The 22,604-nt window shown below is 43.2% G+C and overlaps 1 protein-coding gene across 1 annotated transcript in view; it reads right to left on the reverse strand.

The window, feature by feature from the left end:
- TNN (tenascin N) overlaps positions 1 to 22,604 on the reverse strand; it is a gene marked incomplete at its 5' end in the record, with an annotated part of 29,818 nt that overhangs the window by 6,526 nt on the left and 688 nt on the right. Inside the window, 9 exons of the mRNA XM_079982219.1 lie at positions 676 to 827; positions 3,659 to 3,791; positions 4,621 to 4,751; positions 11,314 to 11,577; positions 12,638 to 12,901; positions 15,977 to 16,066; positions 17,898 to 18,086; positions 19,054 to 19,317; positions 21,676 to 22,047. Of these exons, the coding sequence (XP_079838345.1) occupies positions 676 to 827; positions 3,659 to 3,791; positions 4,621 to 4,751; positions 11,314 to 11,577; positions 12,638 to 12,901; positions 15,977 to 16,066; positions 17,898 to 18,086; positions 19,054 to 19,317; positions 21,676 to 22,047 (1,859 nt within the window). The remainder of the gene's footprint in view (positions 1 to 675; positions 828 to 3,658; positions 3,792 to 4,620; positions 4,752 to 11,313; positions 11,578 to 12,637; positions 12,902 to 15,976; positions 16,067 to 17,897; positions 18,087 to 19,053; positions 19,318 to 21,675; positions 22,048 to 22,604) is intronic.

A 22,604-nucleotide genomic window follows, 5' to 3' on the forward strand; every position in this document is an offset into this window, starting at 1 on the left:
ACCTGTGCAGTTCTATGCAGCTTTTGGTTCTTCTCCTCTCTCCCCACTTCAACAGGTTATCAATGAGCTTAAGCACATGTAGTTATTGATTAAATCACAGAAGGAAATATCTCACCAATATTCCTTTTTGTGCAGAGTTTTAACCATTGTGTGCATGAACTCATGCATTTCAGTAAGCTGTAAAGGCAGGGAGGGGAGAGAGACGAAGTAAACAGTGTGGAGAAACCAGTTCCCAAATTAGAAATTCTCCTGGTTAAATGATAATGTGGGGGGGGGGGGGGACCAAAGGGCTGAACCAGCCCACAAGCAAGAACAGGAAGCAATGCAGGACATCCACTCACCCCTAACAAGGAAACTTCGAGGTAGGCTTTTTGAAGCATATGAAGACCCTACCTTGTACTGTTGCATTTCTGACTACCACTGCTAACTTTCCAGGGCGCACCTAACCTGGGGGGTTTGTGCTTTGACCTGTGTGCTGCTACTCACCTCAACCCCCACAATACTGTCTGAATTTTTGTGCAGGTCCTGCAGAGGCAAGTATGCTTTTGGTGTGGTTGGTTGCAATATGACCACCAAGTGATGCTGCCTCATTCCCCTTGGTGAAAAGGGCCAAATCTGTCACATGAGTGCTTTGTGAAAGGATTGAAAATAGAGCTGTTTAAGAGCAGAACTCACTATCCATCCGCCTCCATCAGTGGCCATGTCACAGTACACCTGCAGGGGTCTGTTGACGTCACCGTTCAAGTAAATGGTGTACATGCCGCTGGCAGAGTGTCCGTTTTCCTGGGTCTGGCTGCAGTCCGCAGGGAAGGGATAGCGCAAACTGACTGCAGGAGCAAAGGAGGGGGGAAGCCAAGTGAGCAAGTTCGAAAAGAAAGAAGAAAAAACAAAGAATATTTGTACAGCACAGCAATATAAAGGAGGCCAGGGCAACCGTTTCTCTAGATTTTCCAGTTTTCCATTCTTAAGTTCAGTTTGCTCCCTTTCTGCATCAGTTTGCAAAAATGTTGGGGAGGGGGAATTTGTATGCAAGTTCACATGCATTTTCTGTGCCTTCCTCCTAATACACATTTTTGCACACAGCTTAATCAAATGCATTTTATGCATTATTTTCACTAATGTGTGCATTTTTGTGCACTCTCCCTGTTTTTATATACGGTTTTTTGTTTAGACAACTGCTTTGCAAAATTTGGAGAACTGCAAATTTCAATTGCTAGCTGAATTTCAGTTGGTGTCGGAAAGAGCAAGATTAGGCCAAATAAATCTATCCCCTATCCTACACAGACCACGAATGGCAGAGGGCAGGGAGACCCAAAGGGAGGCATGAACACAATCAAAAGCAGTTTCATAAACCAAGGCTAAGGCTGCCAGCCTGTACATATTTACTGTTAGTATTTATTTGGAACATCCAGCAGAAACTGAACTGGATATAGAATCCCTGCTGGAGGAGCATACTTTACCCTGCATACAATCACACTGAGACACACTGAGTTTAGGAAAAGAAGCAAGCTAATATTTGTTACCAGAAATGCAGGCTCGACAGGAAATATCTCTAATTCTATCTACCTACAATGGAGATGCAAGAAGCGGTCCTTGCTTTTGCACCTCAAGAGGGAGAGCTCAAAGTCATCAGGGAGGCATGAAAGAGAAGGAAGGTGAGTAGGAAGGGAAACCACCAACCCTAAGATTATCCGTCTGAAGGAAGGTCAACAAAAGGAGGACAGCCGAGAAAGTCTGGAGTTTCCTCTCTCTGTCTGCTCTTTCTCATGCAGTTACATCAGCCTGCAGTGCAAATTGATCAGCACTCTGTCACTTCCAGCACTTATCTGGGAGCAAGTCCCATGGAATGCAATAGGATTTACTTCTGAGAAGACATGCATAGGATTGCACAGCATTTATGTCTAGCTGTGTTTGCTTATAGCCATCTCTCCAAACCCTTGTCTTTCCTTCTCTCTTACTGTTTTTCAGATTATATGCTTCTCAGGGAGCAAATGAAGGATGGAGAATCCAATTGTTCCTTTCAAATAAACAGTAGGTCTGTGACCCTGATGGCTTTGTCCATATATCTTTCTGAGTTGATGCAGTGTAGCAGAAAACCCAGCATGACTTGTGAGCTCCCACTTCAAATCTCACTTGAGTCATGAACTCACAAAGACCAAATGAATGGATAGATATTATAGTAAATTGTTATGTACTTAAGCTTGGATCCAGAACAATAGGTAAGTAGGCTTCTAGAATGCAACAACTGATTGGCTTGCAGGAGAAGACCAATCAGGCTCCAGGAGGAAGTTAATCAGCCAATCAGACTGGACTCATGGTGTAAATAATGTATATAAAAGCCTGAGGTTTGGGGAGAAATTCAATCACTGTTTTACAAGCTGCAATAAAGAGCATGAAATTATTGCAGGACTCCGAGTATATTTCATAAATCTACATGGAAAACACTCCTGTTTAAGTTCGAAGAAGGGGTTTTCTGAACAATCCAGCTTTAAAGCTGTCTACTTGTTATTAGACAACTGTTTTGTGCTTGCCCACTTAATTCTTAAGTATGCCAACATTTTAAAAAATGGATTTGTTTGTAGCTTTTGTCAACTTTAAGGTTGCCTTTGGCTCCATCAACACACATTGGTTGTTCAACAAATTATCAAATGCCCAAACCTCTCGCCATTTTGTGTAAGGATGTTATATTCAAACACCAGTCTGAATGTAAGATTTCATCACACTGAACACTTCTTCCACTGTATTCCCAAATCTAGTAGCATCAAATAAGGTTTTATACTGGAGCCTCACCTTTTAAACTTATTTAATAATGATGTAAACATCTGAATTAAAACAGGGTCCCTACTTTCTGGTCATCTCTGAGCTGATGATAAGATTCTCCCATCTCATTCTCTGTTGAGGCTTCACAGATGGTTAGCATCCTTGAATTCGTCTTGTCACAAAAGGTCTCAGGTATAAGCTAAAACAAAAGTCCTTCTTGCTCACCACAGATGAGCTCTTCCTAACTGGTGTCTTGATGATCACTCTCATAACTGAGTTACTTTCCAGTTAAGGGGCTCAGCAGTCACATCTACATTATGGAAAATTAAAAACTGGACAACATGTATGTGGTACTTTGAAATTCTGGCATATTTACTATGTAAGATCTGAAAGTGCCGCCAGTTCTTGACCTATTAAAACTTATTCCACTATTACTATTCAAATCTGACGTGCAAAATCATCAAATTTAGAATGTCTTCAGAATAGGCTATTAAGACATTGCTCTTAGGATTCTTTTAAATACACCCATAATGCTTCTCAGAGCACAAGAAACAGGAGTTCAACCTCTCAAAGCAAAAATACATGTTAGATGGTGATGGGCACATTCCCTCAGCTCAATTAAGTACTGGGTTTGGCAAACAAAACTATATTAAATATAATCTGAGCTCAATTTGTGTTCCATTCTGCTCCTGATGACATCATCAAATACTTGGTTATAAAAATGAATGTGTATGATTTGTGATTATGGTTTTCAGTCACATATTTTCCTACTAAGATTCGGTGTGGTGCAAATTACTTCTTCCCCTGGAGACCCCAAGAAGGCGGCTAAAATCCTGAAATTTCAGCACAATCTTGAACAACAGGTCGAGGAAGTTTTACTGCAGTTCCCAAAACCTACCTGTAGAAAAGGTGGTGGTTGTTTTTCGACTCCAGCGGTCTCCCTTAAAGGCCATGATATGTATGGTGTATTTGGTTCCTCGAGTAAGGCCTTCGAGGACAAACCTTTCCTCATTAGGACCTAACCGCACTTCCTGACACACAAAAGAAAAGAGGCAAAAATTACATTTCATTGACAATTTGGCTCCAGCCCTTCTTGACCTTCGCCTCCAATCCCTGTAAGAGGCAGGGAGAGAGATGACTGGCTACCCAAGGATGGTTGTGATCCATGGGGAAGTGAAAAATGCAGTTTTTCTAGAGGAGGGTAGGGGAACGTGTGGCCCTCCAGGTGTTGCTGGATTGCAGCTTCCATCATCCCTGACCATCAGGCATGCTGGCTGGGGCTGATTGGAATTGATTCCAGTTGTTCATAGCATTCGTAGTTCATAGCATTCATAGAATAAGTTCCAGTATTTGAAGGGAATAGGCTGTATTTATATTCCCAAAACACAAGGATGGGGCAATTCAAATTAAAAGCTTCACTTTTAATCTCTGAAATCAACTGTTCTTTTTCTGCTTTTTAAAAGGCTGTTAAAAATACTGTTTTATCTCTAGGCTGCATTTCAAGATTGCTTTTATAACTGCTGTTTCTATAATTTGCTTTTATGTGGTTTTAATGCCTTATTATAATTGTATATCATAAACCATCTTGTGTGGGGGCTGGACATTTTCAAAACTAATATGAGGCAAAAGGGGGGCCCTGACTATATACTGGCCACATGCCAAATCTTCATGATGATTCAGTGTTGCTTTACAGTTATGCCACCTGTACCAACTTTTCATATAAATTAAAAACATTAAATGCAAAGCATATGTAGTGAATCTCTGTATCAAATCTGGGTTCATGGGTGAAAAGCTTGTGCGTTTTTGAACTGTTGGCTTAGCTAATCTTACATTTGCTCGCATAGCAATTTACAGACTTACCTTGATAGTACCATCTGGTTCCCGATAGGTGATAAGATAGCCACTGATCTGAGCATCAGGTGGTGTCCAAGTGACCAGTCCACTGGACTGTGTTACATCTGACACACGGACATTCCTGGGAGGGTCAATTTCTAGGCAAAAGACAAAGTGGGTGAAGGTGTTTTAACCTGCTATATGGTTTATTCATTACAATAACCTTTGTAGAAAGAAAGAGATTTGACCTCCCCATATTCCTGAGAGGAATTGAACAAACTACTGGAAGAACCATTTTCCCCTCCACAATTCCCTGAATAGTTAGAAATTCCAAGGTCTGCCTTTATTTTCCTTGTTAGGAATATTAAAATATTTTGCAAAACAGTCTAAAGCAGCATCAGTCCCACTCGCGCACACACCCCCAATCCTGTTTTGCGAAAGACAGTAGCCGTTTCTCCACCTCTGCTTCATGCCGGCTCTGTCTCTGGGTTAGCATACATCTTATTTTCACCAAGATGCTGTTTTATTCAGCCTCCAGCCCAAGAAGCTTGGGGATGCTGCATACTTCAGTGCCTCAAAGTAGTGAACCAGGCCATTAGAAACATTCAGGGCCATCAAGCTATCACAAAGTGTTTACATTTGATATAAGTAAAAAAAAAACTGCTCCTTTTCCCATATGGGGTACCCAAGAGCCCATATAGAGTCCTTTTGTAGGTTCTCTATCAGTAGGAGAAAATAACAGAGACCAACCAGAGAATATTGAGAAGCAAAGCAGCTCGTAAGCCTGATCTTTACTGAATGCTGCAACAGGGTGCTCCCCACCCACACAGGAGAGTGGAGAAGGACCTCGAACAATGGCGCGCAAGGCCTTATATATCCATGTTGAAATTCCCTGCCCTGGAGCTCCAGACCACCCCTCCAAACATACATCACAGAAGGGTGTAGCCCAAGACCACCCCCCACAAACATCATACCTACATCACAGAAAAGGCGGTCTACAACAGAAATTTGAATGTTGTTGTTTTTCCTGTCTGCCAATTTATCTGATGGCTCCAAACTACAAGAAAGAAGATTCCACCTAAACATTAGGAAGAACTTCCTGACAGTAAGAGCTGTCTGACAGTGGAATTTGCTGCCCAGGAGTGTGGTAGAGTCTCCTTCTTTGGAGGTCTTTAAGCAGAGGCTTGACAACCATATGTCAGGAGTGCTCTGATGGTGTTTCCTGCTTGGCAGGGGGTTGGACTCGATGGCCCTTGTGGTCTCTTCCAACTCTATGATTCTATGATTCTATGATAATGCCTTATCTGATTGCCTTTTCTGGTGGTCTGGCCATTCCTTTGAGATAGCAATTACCTAATTCCTGAGACAATGGGAAGGTTTCTTTCACCTCCTCCCTCCTTGCAGAGAAACACTTGGTCAGCTTGGGAGTCAAAATGCTTTCAGGACTGTCCCCCTGCGCTGCTCCAGGCACGTGGCTCACACACTCATGTATGTGCCTGCCTGGCACATTGATGAACATTTATTATATATCTAAGACCTTAAAATTCTTATAACACGTTATTTAGAAAAAAGACTAGACTTGTGAATGTGGTTTCAGAAATTATTTAGAGCCACATTAGATTTTACATGGCAGTCTCACAGCTTTCCCCCCACCTCAATGAAAATCAGCTGCAAGAGGCCATGGGAATAGCCAGGGGGAGCAGGGGGTGTCTGCCCCCCCCCCTAAATCAAGTAAATAAATATATTTAACTAAGGTTCTTCCCCCCCCATGCAAGTGGAGAGGGGAAAGAGGCCATAGCGACGTCTCTTCTCCCATTCATTGAACAAAAGCTTGGGGAAAGAAATTTGGGCAGAAAAGTAATCAGAGGGGAAATAGTAAAGCAGTTCTTGTGCACTATAGCTCCTCTGCTTAAGCTCAGCAAGATGGCTTTTGGGTAACAAGGAAATCGACTTCCCCTTGGCCTTCTCTGTGGTGGCCACCAGTTCCAGAATGCCCTCCCTAGGGATGCCTGCCTGGTGCTGAGGAGACTTTTCTGACTGAAGGGCAGTGGCCATTCCAAGTCAAGTTCAAAGGTAGGAAACATGGAAAAGGCGAGCAGGGGCCTTGAAGCTGCCCTGGGGAGCAGACTGAGCAAGCACAGAGGTCACCTGGGCACAGACTCCCCCGCTATGGAGAGAGACACGGTGTGTTTCAGCAGCCATCAGCCCCAACCAGTAGTGCCAATGGCAAGGGACTATCTGGGGGGCCAGAGGGTAGCAAACCCTAATTTAAATCATAACAATTATCTATAAATTTGTAACTATACTTATAAATTAATGTATTTAGATGAATGCAAAAATGAACCCGCTTTTATCATTTTGAGGTGATGCAGTTATTCTTTTTTGGTAATGCATAAAGTCCCCCCCCAAAAAAAAAAAAAACACAAATGAGATTGATGACCACATAAAATCATTTTAATTTATCCAGGCTTTTCAAGAGTTTCTTTTTCTTTCAATTACAACTGAATTTTAATTTTTGTTTGAGTCCTCTGCTATTTTTATGTTTGCTGATTTTATTTACTTAACTGCTCTCAAGCTGCTCTGAAAGTTTTAACTGAACAGCAGGGTACTGAATTCATGTAATAAGTAACTACTTTGGCCCCTACGCTGGGTAATAAATCAGTATAACATGGGAACAGATGTGTTTAAACCTGGCTTAAGTAGAAAAAAAACTCACAAGATCATTTTAAAAACGGGTAGTATTGAGGCATCTAATCATAGCCTGCATTTTTATTGAGGCTTGATCAGGGCCTGTATTTTAAAATGAGCTTAAAGATCTTCAAATATTTCATGCCAGGCAGAAGAGCAGCTGCCTAAGAACCTTGGCAAGATGTTTATTCTCCTGGATAAGGGGGCCCCCTGATTTATAGCAGAAAACAATTCTCAAAGTCAAAGGGAATTACAGGCTGACAGCCAAGGTTACACTGACCCTACATATTACAGAAGATAAAAAAGCAGAGAAAAACATAATTAAGAGTGGGTAAATAGTAAAATAAAACCATGTGCCTCCCATTAAACTTGAGCCATATTTTCCTAAGGTTCAAAGGTCAAGAGCAATGGAAAAGCATCTAGCTGGCAGAAAGGAAGAGAGTATTTTGGGAAGTCTTTTTCTAAAGTTGTTTCTTTCTTAAACTGAGATCCTTTTAAGATTTCTTTTCCTTTTAAAAAGCTATCTATGTTATGTATTAAATATATTGGCTTAAATGTAATTATGCAAAGGAATTAGAAGCTAAGAAATGTTAAATCCTTATGCTAGATTCTTATTTCATATAGTTGGAAGAGATCACAGGGGCCATCAGCCACCAGCCTAGCCCCCCCCTGCCAAGCAGGAAACATCATTAGAGCATACATATGGTTGTCAAGCTTTTGTTTAGAGACCTCCAAAGGAAGGAGATCTTTCAATGATGATCCTTGACATCTGTTTAAGATAAAAATTTAAGATTAACCATCTGTTTTGGAGGGCAATAGGGCGAGGTGAGCTGGTAATTAAGGTTCCTTGTTGAGACACATGTAAGATATATTACTACTTATTTGTCATTTATAGATAGAAGAATATATAGCTTTTTGTTTCCCATAAAAGGACAAGAGGAAATGGGTGTATCTTTTGTGATTGGTTCTAGCAAACAGCCAATAGGAATTTCAACCAGGCTGATTGGACAGAGGCAGCCACAGGAGGAGCAAGGGGGCTGGATTAAGGAAATATAAGTGCTGGCCAGAATGGCAGGAGGCCAGGCCAGAGCTTGGTAACCATATACCACTGTGCCTCATATTTATTTGTCTGACAAATAAATTATTATTTTAATTCCTCTATTGCTGCGTTGAATATTTCATTCCAGCTAAGCGTTAACCACAAGCAGGGTGCTACAGTATACCATATTTTTCCATGTTTAAGACTATATTTTTTCCTAAATTTCTGAAGTTTAAAATAAGGAGTCGTCTTATACATGGATAGTGCATACTGCATTTTCTTAATTTTGAGTCCCAAAAATTAGGGGGAGTCTTACACATGGGGGCGTCTTATACACGGAAAAATATAGTAATGAGTACTTCAGATCTGTGTGAGAAAGAATGGGTGGATTTTATTTTTGTCAGACTCGTTATCTAAGAACTTGCTTACATAAATCAGTTTCAGAAAAGATTTGCGGCAGTTGAAGAGGCCGGAAGGCCTTGCATGAGGGCAGGAAGCCTCTTATCTTGTGCTGAACCTCCAATATTATGAAGTTAGCTCTGCGCACAAAGCCGCCTGTGGTTCTGTGTTCTCTGGCTGCCCTTCCACATGTCAGGAACTCTCATCATGGCTGGCAAACTGGCAGACAAACAGCAACACACATGCCAGACCAATCCATGTTTCTGGCTGGTAGCTGAGCAAGCTCAGCCCATAGGCTACTATAAAATAAAATTTAAAAATGCCAGGACACATAAATCAATGCTTTGCCAACCTCCTGTTTAGTTGATTCTTGAACTGCAGCCGTAAGAGCAGGCTGTGCTGTTTCAAGGCAAACATACAACACAGAGTTGATAGTGACAGCATAGAGTTGTCACAACTATCAGATCTCCATAGCCATACAGCTACAAAAAATTACACACATGTTAGAGTATCTGTAAACATCACCATCCAAATGCAATCCCACTAAAACAAAACTTATTTTCATGAGCATAATAAAGCTCCTCTTAGTTTTTAAGAATAGCTTGATAGAGACTTTGATTCCCCCATGGGAATCTTTCATCCCACAGTTGCATTTGGTCAAACAAGTTTTGCGGTTTTTTGAAACAATATAAGAATCCACAAAGCCTGTTTACCAGAGGTGATGTGGGATAAATGAACACATCAGCCAGGAGCAGGGTGAGAATACATTCAGTTCATTCTCCCATGAACACTTACCTGGAGGTAAATCACACTGAACTCAATGGGGCTCCAACTCCCATCAGGCCCAACCAGCATGGCCAATGGCCAGGGATCACCTGGCCAGGTCACACATTAGCCAAATCTGATATAGGGGATGTTCCAGCTTAAGAAGCCGTTTAGTCCTGCTGGCCACATGACCTGGAAAGCTGTCTGTGGACAAACACCAGCTCCCTCGGCCTGAAAAGCGAGATCAGCACAGCACCCCATAGTTGCCTTTGACTGGACTTAACTCTCCAGCGGTCCTTTACCTTTACCTTACTGTCCCTTCGAGAAGTCAAGTTCCCAGTCGTGCGCACACTCACATCCCAGCAAAGTTAGTGTTGTCTAATAAGAGAGTCCAGCTAGGTGTGCATGAATTTGGCAGTTCAAAAAATAAATTATGCTGTAATATGAAGACTCTGAGCAGGCAATATTGGCTGCAGGAGAGGGAAACTGGCAGAAAAACAGCCTGAAAAAATGTCCAGTGCAAGCTTCTTCACATGTGGACAACAGAGGGAGCTGCAGGGCCTCAAATTCACCTTCCTAGGACAAGGTATGTCAGTAGGCTTGCCATTAGTACTGTGCAGTACTGCTTCTGCAAATTTTGTAGTATCTCACTATGTCCATAATACTGCTATTTGTATAATGAAGGAAGTTCCATTAGTATTCCATTACATATAGTGTTGGGAGAAGTACACAGAGCAGATACCCATATTTCCCTATGGGGTGATGTAGCACAGAGCCAGAAGCATCTTTGAGAGCAGAAATTTTTCAGTGCTGCATAACTGCTAAGCCTTAGCAATGCTAAGGGTCAAAGCATACATGGTGTTAGAAATGTGATTTAATCTCGCTTGTATCATTGTTGCTTTAAAAAACCAAAAAAAAAAAAAACCCTCTGATTCTGTTTTATGGCTTTAAAAATGAGTTGGGCCCTGAAACCAACACAGAAACCAGTGCAGATATCCAAACACATCTGTACAATGCCCAGAGTAGTAAGTCCACTTAACAAACTGACCACTACATTCTAGACCAGCTGTAATTTCAAAACCTCTTTTAGAAACAGCCCTGCATTTTTTTTTTAATTAAGAGAGGATAGTACTCCTGGGCATTGCATTATAGGGCTAAGGAACAGATTACTTACGGTAGTAAGTATTATTGTCAGCATCACCCAAAAAAGCTCTGGAGCCAACAGAGATTTGACAGCCTTGTTAATGCTTAACTCTAGTTAATGCACGGAGGGGTTAAGACCATGGAGTAAGCTGCCCTGCCAGGCGTAGCTGGATCACATCCTCTCACCTTGGGAAAAGGGTCACCAAACTCTGTTCTCTCACTCTCCACCATGTGAACCTGACCAGTAAAGATGTCTAAGCTGGATGGCTTTAGCAAGCCATATTTGTGTTTCTATACAGATAATTTAGAAACTCTTACCATTTTTGAAACTAAATTCTACTGCCCATCTTTTCTTGCTGCTTTATGGAAAAGCACATGAATCTAACCTTTGAAGAGTTTGTAAGTAAACTATTTTTAAATTGCCAAATGTGTGGTCTCTTTGCTAAGGGAAGGGGGGGACTTTGGAAGGGGTTTAGAAGGGGAGATCTTAAAGGTCTAACACCAACATTTCCATACTTTGCTGCACGTTTTGCTATTTTAAATCTCTGCCAAGCCTCTCTCACCAAAGAGTACTTGCCCCAAACCTGGATCTAGGCATCCGGGGAATTCATCTTTCAGTTCTTTAACCACATCATTAAAAACCAACAATCCCATCACCTCTCTCCACTGCTCCTCACTTAAGTTACCTGTCAGTGTCTTTGTGATTGTCCTCTTGCTCTGCTGGCTCCCCTTCATAGCCCAGATGTAGATGACATACTCCATGCCTGGCTTCAGTCCAGTCAAGCTGGTGCTGGTCTTATCCTTCCCAACAGTGATCTCTCTGGTGTCTCCATCAGCAGAGGTGTAGCTAAGTATGTACCGGTCTATAGGAGCCAATGCCTTATTCCAAGAGATAGTGGCTGTGTTCTCTGTTGCTTGGTCTGTTTTCAGGTTTGTAGGGCCATCTATCTCTGTGAACCAAAATAGGGGTATTATTATTGTTTTCTTTCTATATCAGTTATAACCTTCTTGAGACTTTGTCATTTATTATTTTGATCTGTGGGACTTTACTTTGCCATGGCTAGACTGGCAAGTAGATTTTTTACTCTGATGTAAAATGTTGTGCATACGTGCATCTTGATGCGTAAGAATTTGAATTAACTAATGTGAGGGAGGGGGCAGAATCTGGGAAGGTGGAATTAGCCATTGATAATGCAACGCGGGTGGTGCTTGGGACACGGGTGGTGCTGTGGGTTAAACGACAGAGCCTAGGACTTGCCGATCAGAAGGTTGGCGATTTGAATCCCCCACAACAGGGTGAGCTCCCATTGCTCGGTCCCTGCTCCTGCCAACCTAGCAGTTCGAAAGCACGTCAAAGTGCAAGTAGATAAATAGGTACCGCTCCGGCGGGAATGTAAACGGTGTTTCCATGCGCTGCTCTGGTTCGCCAGAAGCGGCTTAGTCATGCTGGCCACAAGACCTGGAAGCTGTACACTGGCTCCCTCAGCCAATAAAGTGAGATGAGCGCCGCAACCCCAGAGTCAGCCACGACTGGACCTAATGGTCAGGGGTCCCTTTACCTTTACTAATGCAACTAAATTACTTAACAGAATGCTTGTCCATCAAGGAAAAGGCAGGAACACTCTCCTTCTAGCTCAGATCAGTTAGCACAGCTGAACTGGAAGCATTCACAGAGATCAGGTAGTATCATATATGACCCTTTCTGGCCTAGGGTAGTCAAGAAATTCCTCACTGGTCTGGCAGTAGTTCCTTCTGTTGGCCTGAGCTTGGCAATGAATCTCCATTTGGCATGCTTCTAGACCTAATTTCAGAAGCTTGTCTTCACAATGTGAAAAACTCTCAACTCCTTCCATCAATGACTTACAATGTAAGTGCTCATCCTCCCCCATGAACTGATCCTAAAATTTTATAACATTTAACAAGGGCTACATACTGTATGAAAATAAGAAACAAAATACAGGCAGAAAGGAACACAGCACAAAACTTCATAATATCACATCTCTGGGTTACCTGTTTCAGCTGTTATGCTTGCCTTCCTGCTCTGTTGGGTTCCCTTCACAGCCCAGATATAGATGGTATACTCCATGCCTGGATGTAAACCCATCAGGGTCGTGGTTTCCTTGTCCTTCCCCACAGAGATCTCTTTGGTGTCACCATCAGCTGAGGTGTAGCTCACCACATATCTATCTATTGGAGCCTGGGCCCCATTCCAAGAAATGGTAGTTGTGTCTTCTGTTACTTGGTTAGTTACCAGATCAGTTGGGCCATCAATATCTGTGAAAGGAATAAGGACTTTTAGTCACGGCAGTGATCCTGAGAAGATTTCTATAAATCTCCAGGAGCCATTTCTTCGAGGCAAACCAACTCAAAGCATTTTGATGCACAAGAGCATATAGTCCAGGCGGCACTCCCTGCTCTCCCCAGTTAACACAGTCTGGCCATATGAAATCAATGGTAGTCGTGTCAAAGCACCTCCTGGAGCTTGGTCAGGGGACCATTCCAGTGATCAGTTCTGTCTGTCTCCAACTCAGTCAATCCACCAGTCAATCATTTAATAGGGAAGCTTTTAATGTTTGATGGATTACTGTATTTTAATGTTTTGTTGGAAGCTGCCCAGAGTGGCTGGGGAAGCCCAGCCAGATGGGTGGGGTATAAATAAATTATTATTATTATTATTATTATTATTAATCATCAAAAATTTACTACCAAAGGTTGCTCCTTCACCTTATTTCATAGCAGGAGCATCTTCTGCATTTGATTTCAAACACTTATCAGCACCTGTCTATATTATTAACCTTTTCAGAGTTTGACAGTAGCCCCCTTCAGACATTCTACTTGCATGCAGAAGCAACATGTGAGCAAGGAGAGGTGAGACAAGTGTAGGAAGCTCCTCAAACACTCCGCTGGCGTCGCGACTGTCACACTCCACAGGTTGGAGAGCAAAGTTCTGAAGTGGGGACCTCCCGTACTGGGGAGATTCTCTGGGTGGTTTGGTGTAAGGGAAGGTCAAGGGTCTAAATTGTGCACAGGAGGCTCCCTTCCATGCTGGAGGGGCCGAAGAGGACAGCAAGTGGGCGTGTTTGAAGGTTAATGCACTCATTCCTGATCTCATATTGCTTTTACATGCAGGCAGAATGCCCAAACAGGGCTAATATGACTCACAGAGACCTTACACCATGGTCAACCATCCAAGCAACCTTTAAGAATGAAATACTTCACACTTTTTCATACTTTTAAAAATAAAGATGTTAAACCAAAGAGTTGCACAGTGGTGCTAGAGTAAGACTTCCCACGTTCCCATCCGTTTGAAGGACTGTGATGATCCTGAGTTTGAATGATAAGATTAGAGCCATTTTATAATGCTCCTATTCCAGGAGGCAGCAAAATGACTGGCTGCACATTCACACTGCTGCTTGCTGTTCTCTCCCTGCATTTCCTGAGCTGGGTTTCTAATCCGTGCTCACATGACTTTATCAAAATGTGTGCGTGTATCTTTTACTTCGTTCTAAAATACTGCTGTTTGAGTTGTCATTTCTCAAACCAGCTTCATACCAACTAGAGTCCTTAAGCTGTTCCTGATTCATCTCTAGCCAAGGTGTGAACACCTTTGCATAGAGTAAAGACATCTCAGTCCCCTCAACGCACCCTGGTTACAGAGATGGATCTGACACTAATGAAGCCATGCTGATGTGAACAGCTAGGTAGGAAAAGAGCAGGTGGGGAAACACATTGGTGGGGGGCAACTTCACTGCAGTCTAAGCCATCACTCTGCGTTCATCTGCACTTACCTTTTCTCCACTCTTTCCAGGCATGAGCTATGAGCTTTCCCCACAAAAACCTACTCTAAATTCAATCCTTTAAAACTCCAAATTGATGTTTGCTCCAATTAAGCGCCAAAGAGTGGGTTAACGCAGGGCCTCGTTACCCAAACAGCATGGGAGCCTCTTTTCTGTGAGTGGCTCCCATGTGGCTGGGAGAAAATGATCTAATCACATGGGCAGGGAATGATGGGATGAAATCTTTCCCCAAAATGGGCACCCAAAATCCTCCCAGCAGGCTGCCAATTCTCTTGTTATGATCTGTGCAAACTGTGCCTGTCCACATGGTTGCGTTGTGCACATGGGTAATTCTAGTTGCACCTGTGCAATTCTTGCAAAGCAACTTCTAGAACTTTAATTGTATGTGGCAGCTTTTTCCTGACACCAGTCATTGCTATATAGGGTGCTTAGCTTCGGTGTAGCAGAACAGTTTGTAGCAGAAAATGTGCACTCTTTCTGGAGCTTGAAGAGCAGCCCATATGGATCCAAACAGCTCTTGCTTTTACAACCAAACCCCTGGACAGTTTGTATTTTTGGCAATATAGACCAAACAGTTGGCTTGATATATTTTGCCTTTCAGATTCCCTTCCCAGTTTCTAGGAACTACTTTGCTGTAGCTACAAAGGAAGAAATGGTGCTTCTCATGTCCAGCCCAGAGCACAACATGTTCAAATCAAAACTGTTAAAATGGACACATCATCTGCAAAATCAGGACATTCCACAGCAATGATTTACTGCCCAAGAGGAAGCAGAGTTTCAGTGCTCTAGTCTGACTTCCTTCCACTGGCAAGAAAATTCTGAAGACAGCAGGAGTAAACAAAAACACTGATCCAAAGTCAAACCCAAGGCTGCCAACTATAGGCATCTGGTGCTGCCGGCTCTGCCCTCCTTTGAGAAAAAACAGTGGTCTGGTAATTCCATTGATGAAGCCTTACATTTCCAGTAGCAGAGGGAGGGCTGTTAATTCATGGCCTCGTCACAAATCAGAGCAAACATCAATCTGGAGAATTGCTGTTTGCTCCAATTGAGAGCTTAATAGTGGTTTTCCCTGGGGGGAAGCAGTGGGACAAGGAGAAGTGTGGATGAGCCCATGCTGAGATGTTGCAAACCCTTCTGAACCCAAGCTCTGGGCAAACGACTAAACTCTGTCTACAATTAACACAGAGAGGAGAACTGGGATTGCAGCGATTGTCTTGAACACAGAACCTCTGTGTGTACAAGCTGCATGGTGCGCACAGACACTGTCCTTGGCAGTGGAAGAGACTATGCACAGAAGCATTGTGCAGAATAGCCAAACAACATGGAGGGGCTTGAAGTGGTGCCAGGGGGTGAGATCCCACTCTCCCTGCCCATTCATGTCCTGATTGTACACAGATTTTAGTTAACTGTGAAGAGAGACATCTGGAGAGAGTAATTGGGACACTTTGGAAGGCTCAGAGGATCACACTGTATGAGCAATTGCTACGGCAATTGTGACAACCAGTAGCAGCTGTGCTTGTGGAATGATGTCACCAAAGCCCTAGATTTATACCTGTATAGCCGTTCACAGAGGACGGCTTCCCTTCCATCTCATCCTTCATAGATATGACGGTGATGACATACTGGGTTCCTGGCTTCAGGCCTATAAAGAGAAGAGAGAGAGGTAAATTCTTCTGAGACACAGCTGTATCTTTGATTTCTCTCCATATTCCCTACTAGATGTGTTTCAAAGCCCTTCCTTTGTTGCATGCAGGATTTGACTAGCCTGATGTGAGGGGAAGGGAAAACTGCATCTCTCCTGTTCACAGTTCTAAGTGAGACAGTGAAACCCATCCCAGAGGAAGGAGGCTTTGATCTGCATGTGGGAAGATCAGCCCTGAGACTCAGTCGCAGGGCTTCCCCTCTGAAATCCCGTAATGGTTGTTCTTTGCAACACTTGTGTCACCAGCTGGAGGGGAAACGCATTTGTTTCAAAAGGCATTTATTTGCTGGAGGCCTGCAGCTTGTTGGCTCTGTGTTGTCCTGTTTTCATAGAATCATAGAATCATAGAGTTGGAAGAGACCACAAGGGCCATCGAGTCCAACCCCCTGCCAAGCAGTTTTCAGTTGGTTTTATCCATCTAAGTACTTACTATTCAGACAGATCCATTGAAATTAGTGAACCTAAATAAGTCATGCCCATTAATTTCAGTGGGTCTACTCTGATCATGGCTAACGCTGGATACAGATGACACTGGGCTGGGTTTTTATTTTTAAAATGTTGCATAACAGTTTTGTAGCACATAAATGAAAAAAAAAGTTAATGTTTGGAATGCTCTGTCCCACGAGACTAGGGCCCTAAAGAACTTGATTTCCTTCCGCAGGGCCTGTAAGACAGAGCTATTCCGCCTGGCCTTCAATTTGAATTAGCCTGATCCTCTATTCCCTTTTCCCTTTCCTTTTTTTATGAAGAAACCCTTCTGGGACCCCACATTTAAACTCTTCCCTGGTCTCCTGCTGGCCCTAGTAGGACCAACTTGGCCAGCTAGCCCTGGTGATCATTTGATGTGTACTAACTGGGTTTTTTTTCCTTAAAATGACCCCTGAATTTCTGGATTTTATTGACGTTGATGCTGCATTTATGTTGTATTTTATGCTGTTTTTAAGTCGTATTTTAATCAATGTTTGCTGTTAGCTGCCCTGAGCCCGGTTTTTAAACCAGGAAGGGCGGGGTATAAATAAAAAAATTATTATTATTATTATTAAATGCACATAAATCAGAACTCTGTAAAAACTGCTTAGAGACCATGTTCAATACAGATGCCTAGACCTATATAAGCATATTTTTATTTTATTTTATGCCAGGGGCAGGTAATCTATGGCCCTTCATGTGTTGCTGAGAAGAAGAAGAAGAGTTTGGATTTGATATCCCGCTTTATCAGTACCCTAACATTTTCCTTTCCCTTACTCCCCCACAACAAACACTCTGTGGAGTGAGGCTGAGACACTTCAGAGAAGTGTGACTAGCCTGCATGTGGAGGAGCGGGGACGCAAACCCGGTTCACCAGATTACGAGTCCACCGCTCTTAACCACTACACCACGCTGGCTCTGAGCTACAGCTTCCTTCACACCTGACCTCTGGCCAGGCTGGCTGGATCTGGTGAGAATTGGAGTCCAACAACATCTAGAGACCCCTATACCCCTTATAGAGCTGCATTTCTCAGAGTGGTTTAACACCGAATCCCTCTTCCCAAGGAACTCTGGGAAATGTAGCTCTCTGAGGGGAATAGGGGTCTCTCTTAACAAAATTACAATTCCCGTGATTCTTGCAGGGAAGTTGTAACTGGTTGGTGGTATGGTAGCGCTTTCAAAGTATAGTGCAGATAAACAACCAAATGTCAGTTCTCTTTCCAGTTAACAGTGAGAAAAATCAACAGATCTTCTTCATTGACCTCATTCCTGATCGTAAGAAACTTACCACATTACCACTTACCAGTGATAACATATCTGCTCTTGGCATCACTGCTTTTAGGGACCAGCACCTCCTTCTCCTCCCCTGGCCGGAGCAAAGAGCTGATCCTCAGCTTGTAATAATCCACCTCTGTTGAAGGATTCTCCCACTCCACTTCCAGGGAATTATCTGTCTCTTCTGTCACCCATATAGCACCAATGGCAGAGACCTCTAGAAAAGAGAGAATAATCGAAAGCAAAGCTAAAACAGCACATTATTACAATCCATCCCCTTGCTCTCCAAGGAATAATTATAACAGAACTTTGGATGTAAGGCACTTGCTTAGATGAAAGGCAGATAGGGAAAGGGAGGAATTTGGGCCAGCAGTTTCCCCATTAACTCCTAAGAACACAAGAGCCCTGCTGGATCCAGCTGGATGCCTTCAGGAAGTCCGCAAACTTCCTGAAGTGCGGTAGAACTCTTCCACACTTGGGCTTCCCCTCCGCTGGCATTCAGAGAGATGTATGGCCTTCAACAGTGAGGTGAAACTGTAGCCGCCGTCTGAATTTCCCTAAACTCTATTTAAAGCCATCTATGGTTTTTGCTGCTATGTCTTGTGGTAGCAGATTCCATAATTTAACCATTATGCACTGTGTGAATATGTACTTTCTTTGGACTGTTGTGAATCTTCCAACATTCATCTGCATTGGGTACTCCTGGGTTCTTGTATTGTGAAAGAGGAAGAAAAACTTCTCACTCTCAACTTTCACTGTGTTGTGCATGGTTTTATGCACTTCCGTCATGGTACCAGGTCAGACATTATACCAAAACTATGGTTTGAGTTTAAACATGCATAACAAGCAAGCCACTGTTTGTTGCTATGGTCTGCTTTAAGTTTTTGTTGGGAGTGGCACTCCAACTCTAGGTGCAATGCTTTTCCAATTTAGACATCGTACCAAATAGTAATGAGCACAAATCATGGTTGGTAAACTGACTTCAAACCATAGTTTCAGCTGTAGTTTGTCAGCTAATCGCCAATCATAATCTGTAAATTTCAACACCACATCAAAATCATAGCAATCTTTAAGCAAGGTTGGAGTCATGCCTGAACTGAATTGCTTTTTCAAAGTTTTCCCTTTGCAATCTGCTGGTGTGAACCAAGCACCACATAATTTAGGACTGCTTTTAGTGTTCTTACCTGTGCTGGCTTGCAGGAGTTCTGGGTCACTGGCAATCCCCTTCTTTACATTGCGGAGAGTAATAATATACTTTGTACCAGGAAGAAGACCCAGAATCTCATAGGTGATTTGATCTTTGGACACTCGCACTTGCTTTACAGAGGCTTCATACCCAACAGGAAAGTAGCTGATGAGATAACCATCCACATCCACCACCTTATCCCATCCAATGGCCAGAGAATCTTCTGTGGTCTTGAGGACTCGTGCATTCTGGGGAGCAAGCACTGGAGGGGGAGAAGAGGGCATCATCATTCAAAGGGATGAAATAGTGAGTTCAACAAGAGTATATTCCCCAGTGCTGTAGACTGTCACTAATAGGAACCGTGTGCCAAGTTGGCTTTGTGAGTCAGAAAGTGAAATGAGGGTTCGCAGTCTAGTAAAATCTAGCAACTCTTAAGCTGCACTATCAGTTTTTCCACATCCTCATGCAAAAATAGATAAAATGTGGGAGATCAATAATTGGCTCTCCCAGTGTTTTCATTTTCTATTAGCAAATTACGGAGGTTATATAGATTTTTCAAAATTCGGACACACACAAAGAAGAAAATGCAAGGTAAGCCAGAAGCCAGTAATGTGTGTGTGATCATCCGTGTGCATTACTACATCCCTGTGGTTTAGTTCATGGTGCTATAGGCTGGAGCATTGACAACACAACCTTAACTTTACATGCTTTTGTATTGCCAGCCCACTTGGTTAAATGTCTTGGCCACCAGCTCCATAATTTTGTAAATGGCACCGTAATTTAAAGTCACAATAAAGCAGTAGTCAACGTCATTGCTTTGAAGCTTTTGCAGTATGAATGCAGAGCTGTGACCACAACTTAAGTTCTGCTGTTATGACTACAGCTGAAGACAATGCCAGTATTTGAAGTCTGAGCTAACAGCAAAAAAATCAGTCTCGAAACATCTCTTGGTGGTTGATACTGAAGCAATTACCAACAAATCACACATACAATATGTGTATATTGTAAACACATTACTGTTCCTGGCTTTCTGCCCTTCTCATCAAGCCAAGCCTGGCATTGCAAGAACAGGTAGATGATCAAGATGCTACTTTTAACAGTTTTACAGTCTGGCTACAGCTCCTAGTTTGCACACACAAAATAGTGCCTAAAATGTAGTATATTTTCCTTATTCCTGGTGATAAATTAATGGTTATTCTGTGGTATGGAGAATTTCAAATGTTATCTAAATTGGCAATAATTTAACACATTTGGGACAAAAATCAATTGCTTAGGTAATGATCATGACATCAAGTAGAATGATAAATAATTTTAATTTGCATTCATGGGTGAGATTTTCCCTTGAAACAAATTGGGTTTCTTATTTCCCCTTTTCATTACTGCCACCCCAATCCAAAAATATTGCTAAGGAAAAGAAATCCTTGTTGCTTTATTAATTTACTGCTCTTAATGAGGAGTCTTGATTTCTGTGTTTCTGGTTTATCTCTCTCTTCATTCCACACACACCAATCTTACAACAAATATTCCTCATATTAATATGGAATTAATGAAAAGTAAGATGCATAACTGGTAAGCAGTGAGCCTAGAACATAATAGGATCTCTACAAAGTGTTGTGCCTAACCAAGGCTGTTCATAATATGTACATTAAAGTTAATTTTTATTAACATAAAACAAATTAATCCAGCACCAAAACCCAATTCCACACTGTGCACAACATGAATTTTTCATATGAATGTGCAATGTATGCTGTGAACATTTTCCATCGCTTATCTTGAATTGCCATATCTGGGTTTTGCTTCATTTTGTAAGGAGTGGTGAATGAGTAAGGAGTGGTTGAGCTTCAGTTCAGGATCCAAGTTTCTCCTTTCCATTTCCCCTCCAACAGTAAACCAGCATCTCACACCCACTGAACATGCTCAATCATATGCCTGGTTTGGGGGAAAGGGTTCCCCTCACCTGGGGGGGGGTTTGCAGGGGAGTAATGTTTTATATATTTCGTCAAACCTTCCGGTTCCCCCAAGCCTGCTTCATATGCGTGGATGGCTATATCAAAACCAGCCCTTGGAGAATGGAATTCACTGTTCCTAATGGATTGTGATGGTGCGCTTCCTATCATCTTCCTATCACGGCATCACAACGCAACAGGGCTTTGCAGATATGGGGTGTCTCAATTCTTAAAGGCTCCCACTAAATCAGGGGTAGGCAAGGCTTACCAGGCATGGACCGGATCACTCCTGTGGAGATACTCCGTGGGCTGGGCCAGCGCAGCGCGATGCCGGAAATCACAACTGTGCATGTCCACGGTGCCGGAAACCGCTTCCACATATGCTCAGACACCGAAAATCGTGCCTGTGTGGAAGCAATTTTCTGTGTCTGGGCATGCGCAGAAGCTTTTTCCAGAGCCACAGAAGAGAGGCATCATGCCGCACTGTGCCGGTTTAGCGCAGTGCATGGGGACTCGCCGAGTGGGCGGCTCAGTTCAGGGGCGGCTCGTTAAATGGCATCCGTGGTCCGCTTCCAGCCCATGGGCCTTAGGCTGCCAACCCCTGCACTAAATTATATGATCTGCTACCTCTCCCTTCTTATGTGCCTCCATCCCAAAAAGCGTTTGTGTCTTACCTTTAGAGCAGTCAAGCCCAATGAAGCCGTCCTCACAGTAACACTCGCCAGTGTCACAATATCCATTCCCACTGCAGTCGTTGGGGCACCTCTTCTCACTGCAATCCTCACCAATGAACTCCTTGTAGCAGTGACATACGCCATTCACACAGACCCCATTTCCACTGCAATTCTCAGGACACAGGAGCCGGCTACAGTCCTCGCCAGCATAACGTGCATTGCAGATGCATCGGCCGCCAACACAGCGCCCGTTACCATTGCAGTTTCCTGGGCAGGTGGGGCGGGAGCAGTCCTGGCCTTCCCAGCCTTCGTCACAGTTGCAGGCACAAATCTCTTGGATGAAAACTCCGTGGCCGCTGCAGGATGAAACTTCTGCCCAACATGAGAGACAGAACCACAAGAAGCAATAAGGGAGACAAAGAGCCAAAACTAGAAAGACAACGAACATGAAAAGCATCCTAGTAAGAGCACAACCATGGAGTTACCAATTGCTATATGCTGGTGGCGCTGTGGTCTAAACCACAGAGCCTAGGGCTTGCCGATCAGAAGGTCGGCGGTTTGAATCCCCGCGACGGGGTGAGCTCCCGTTGCTCGGTCCCAGCTCCTGCCAACCTAGCAGTTCGAAAGCACATCAAAGTGCAAGTAGATAAATAGGTACCGCTCCAGCAGGAAGGTAAACGGCGTTTCTGTGCGCTGCTCTGGTTCGCCAGAAGCAGCTTAGTCATGCTGGCCACATGACCCAGAAGCTGTGTGCGGACAAACGCCAGTTCCCTCGGCCAGTAAAGCGAGATGAACGCTGCAACCCCAGAGTCGTCCATGACTGGACTTAACTGTCAGGGGTCCCTTTACATTTACCTTACTTGTGAGGATTTCCCCCTTTATATCAGGGCCTATATTGGGTATAGTACCCTGAAAGAGAAATCCTGCGT

The sequence above is a fragment of the Podarcis cretensis genome, assembly GCF_951804945.1.
Source record: "Podarcis cretensis genome assembly, chromosome: 6".
Classification (NCBI taxonomy): Eukaryota; Metazoa; Chordata; class Lepidosauria; order Squamata; family Lacertidae; genus Podarcis; species Podarcis cretensis.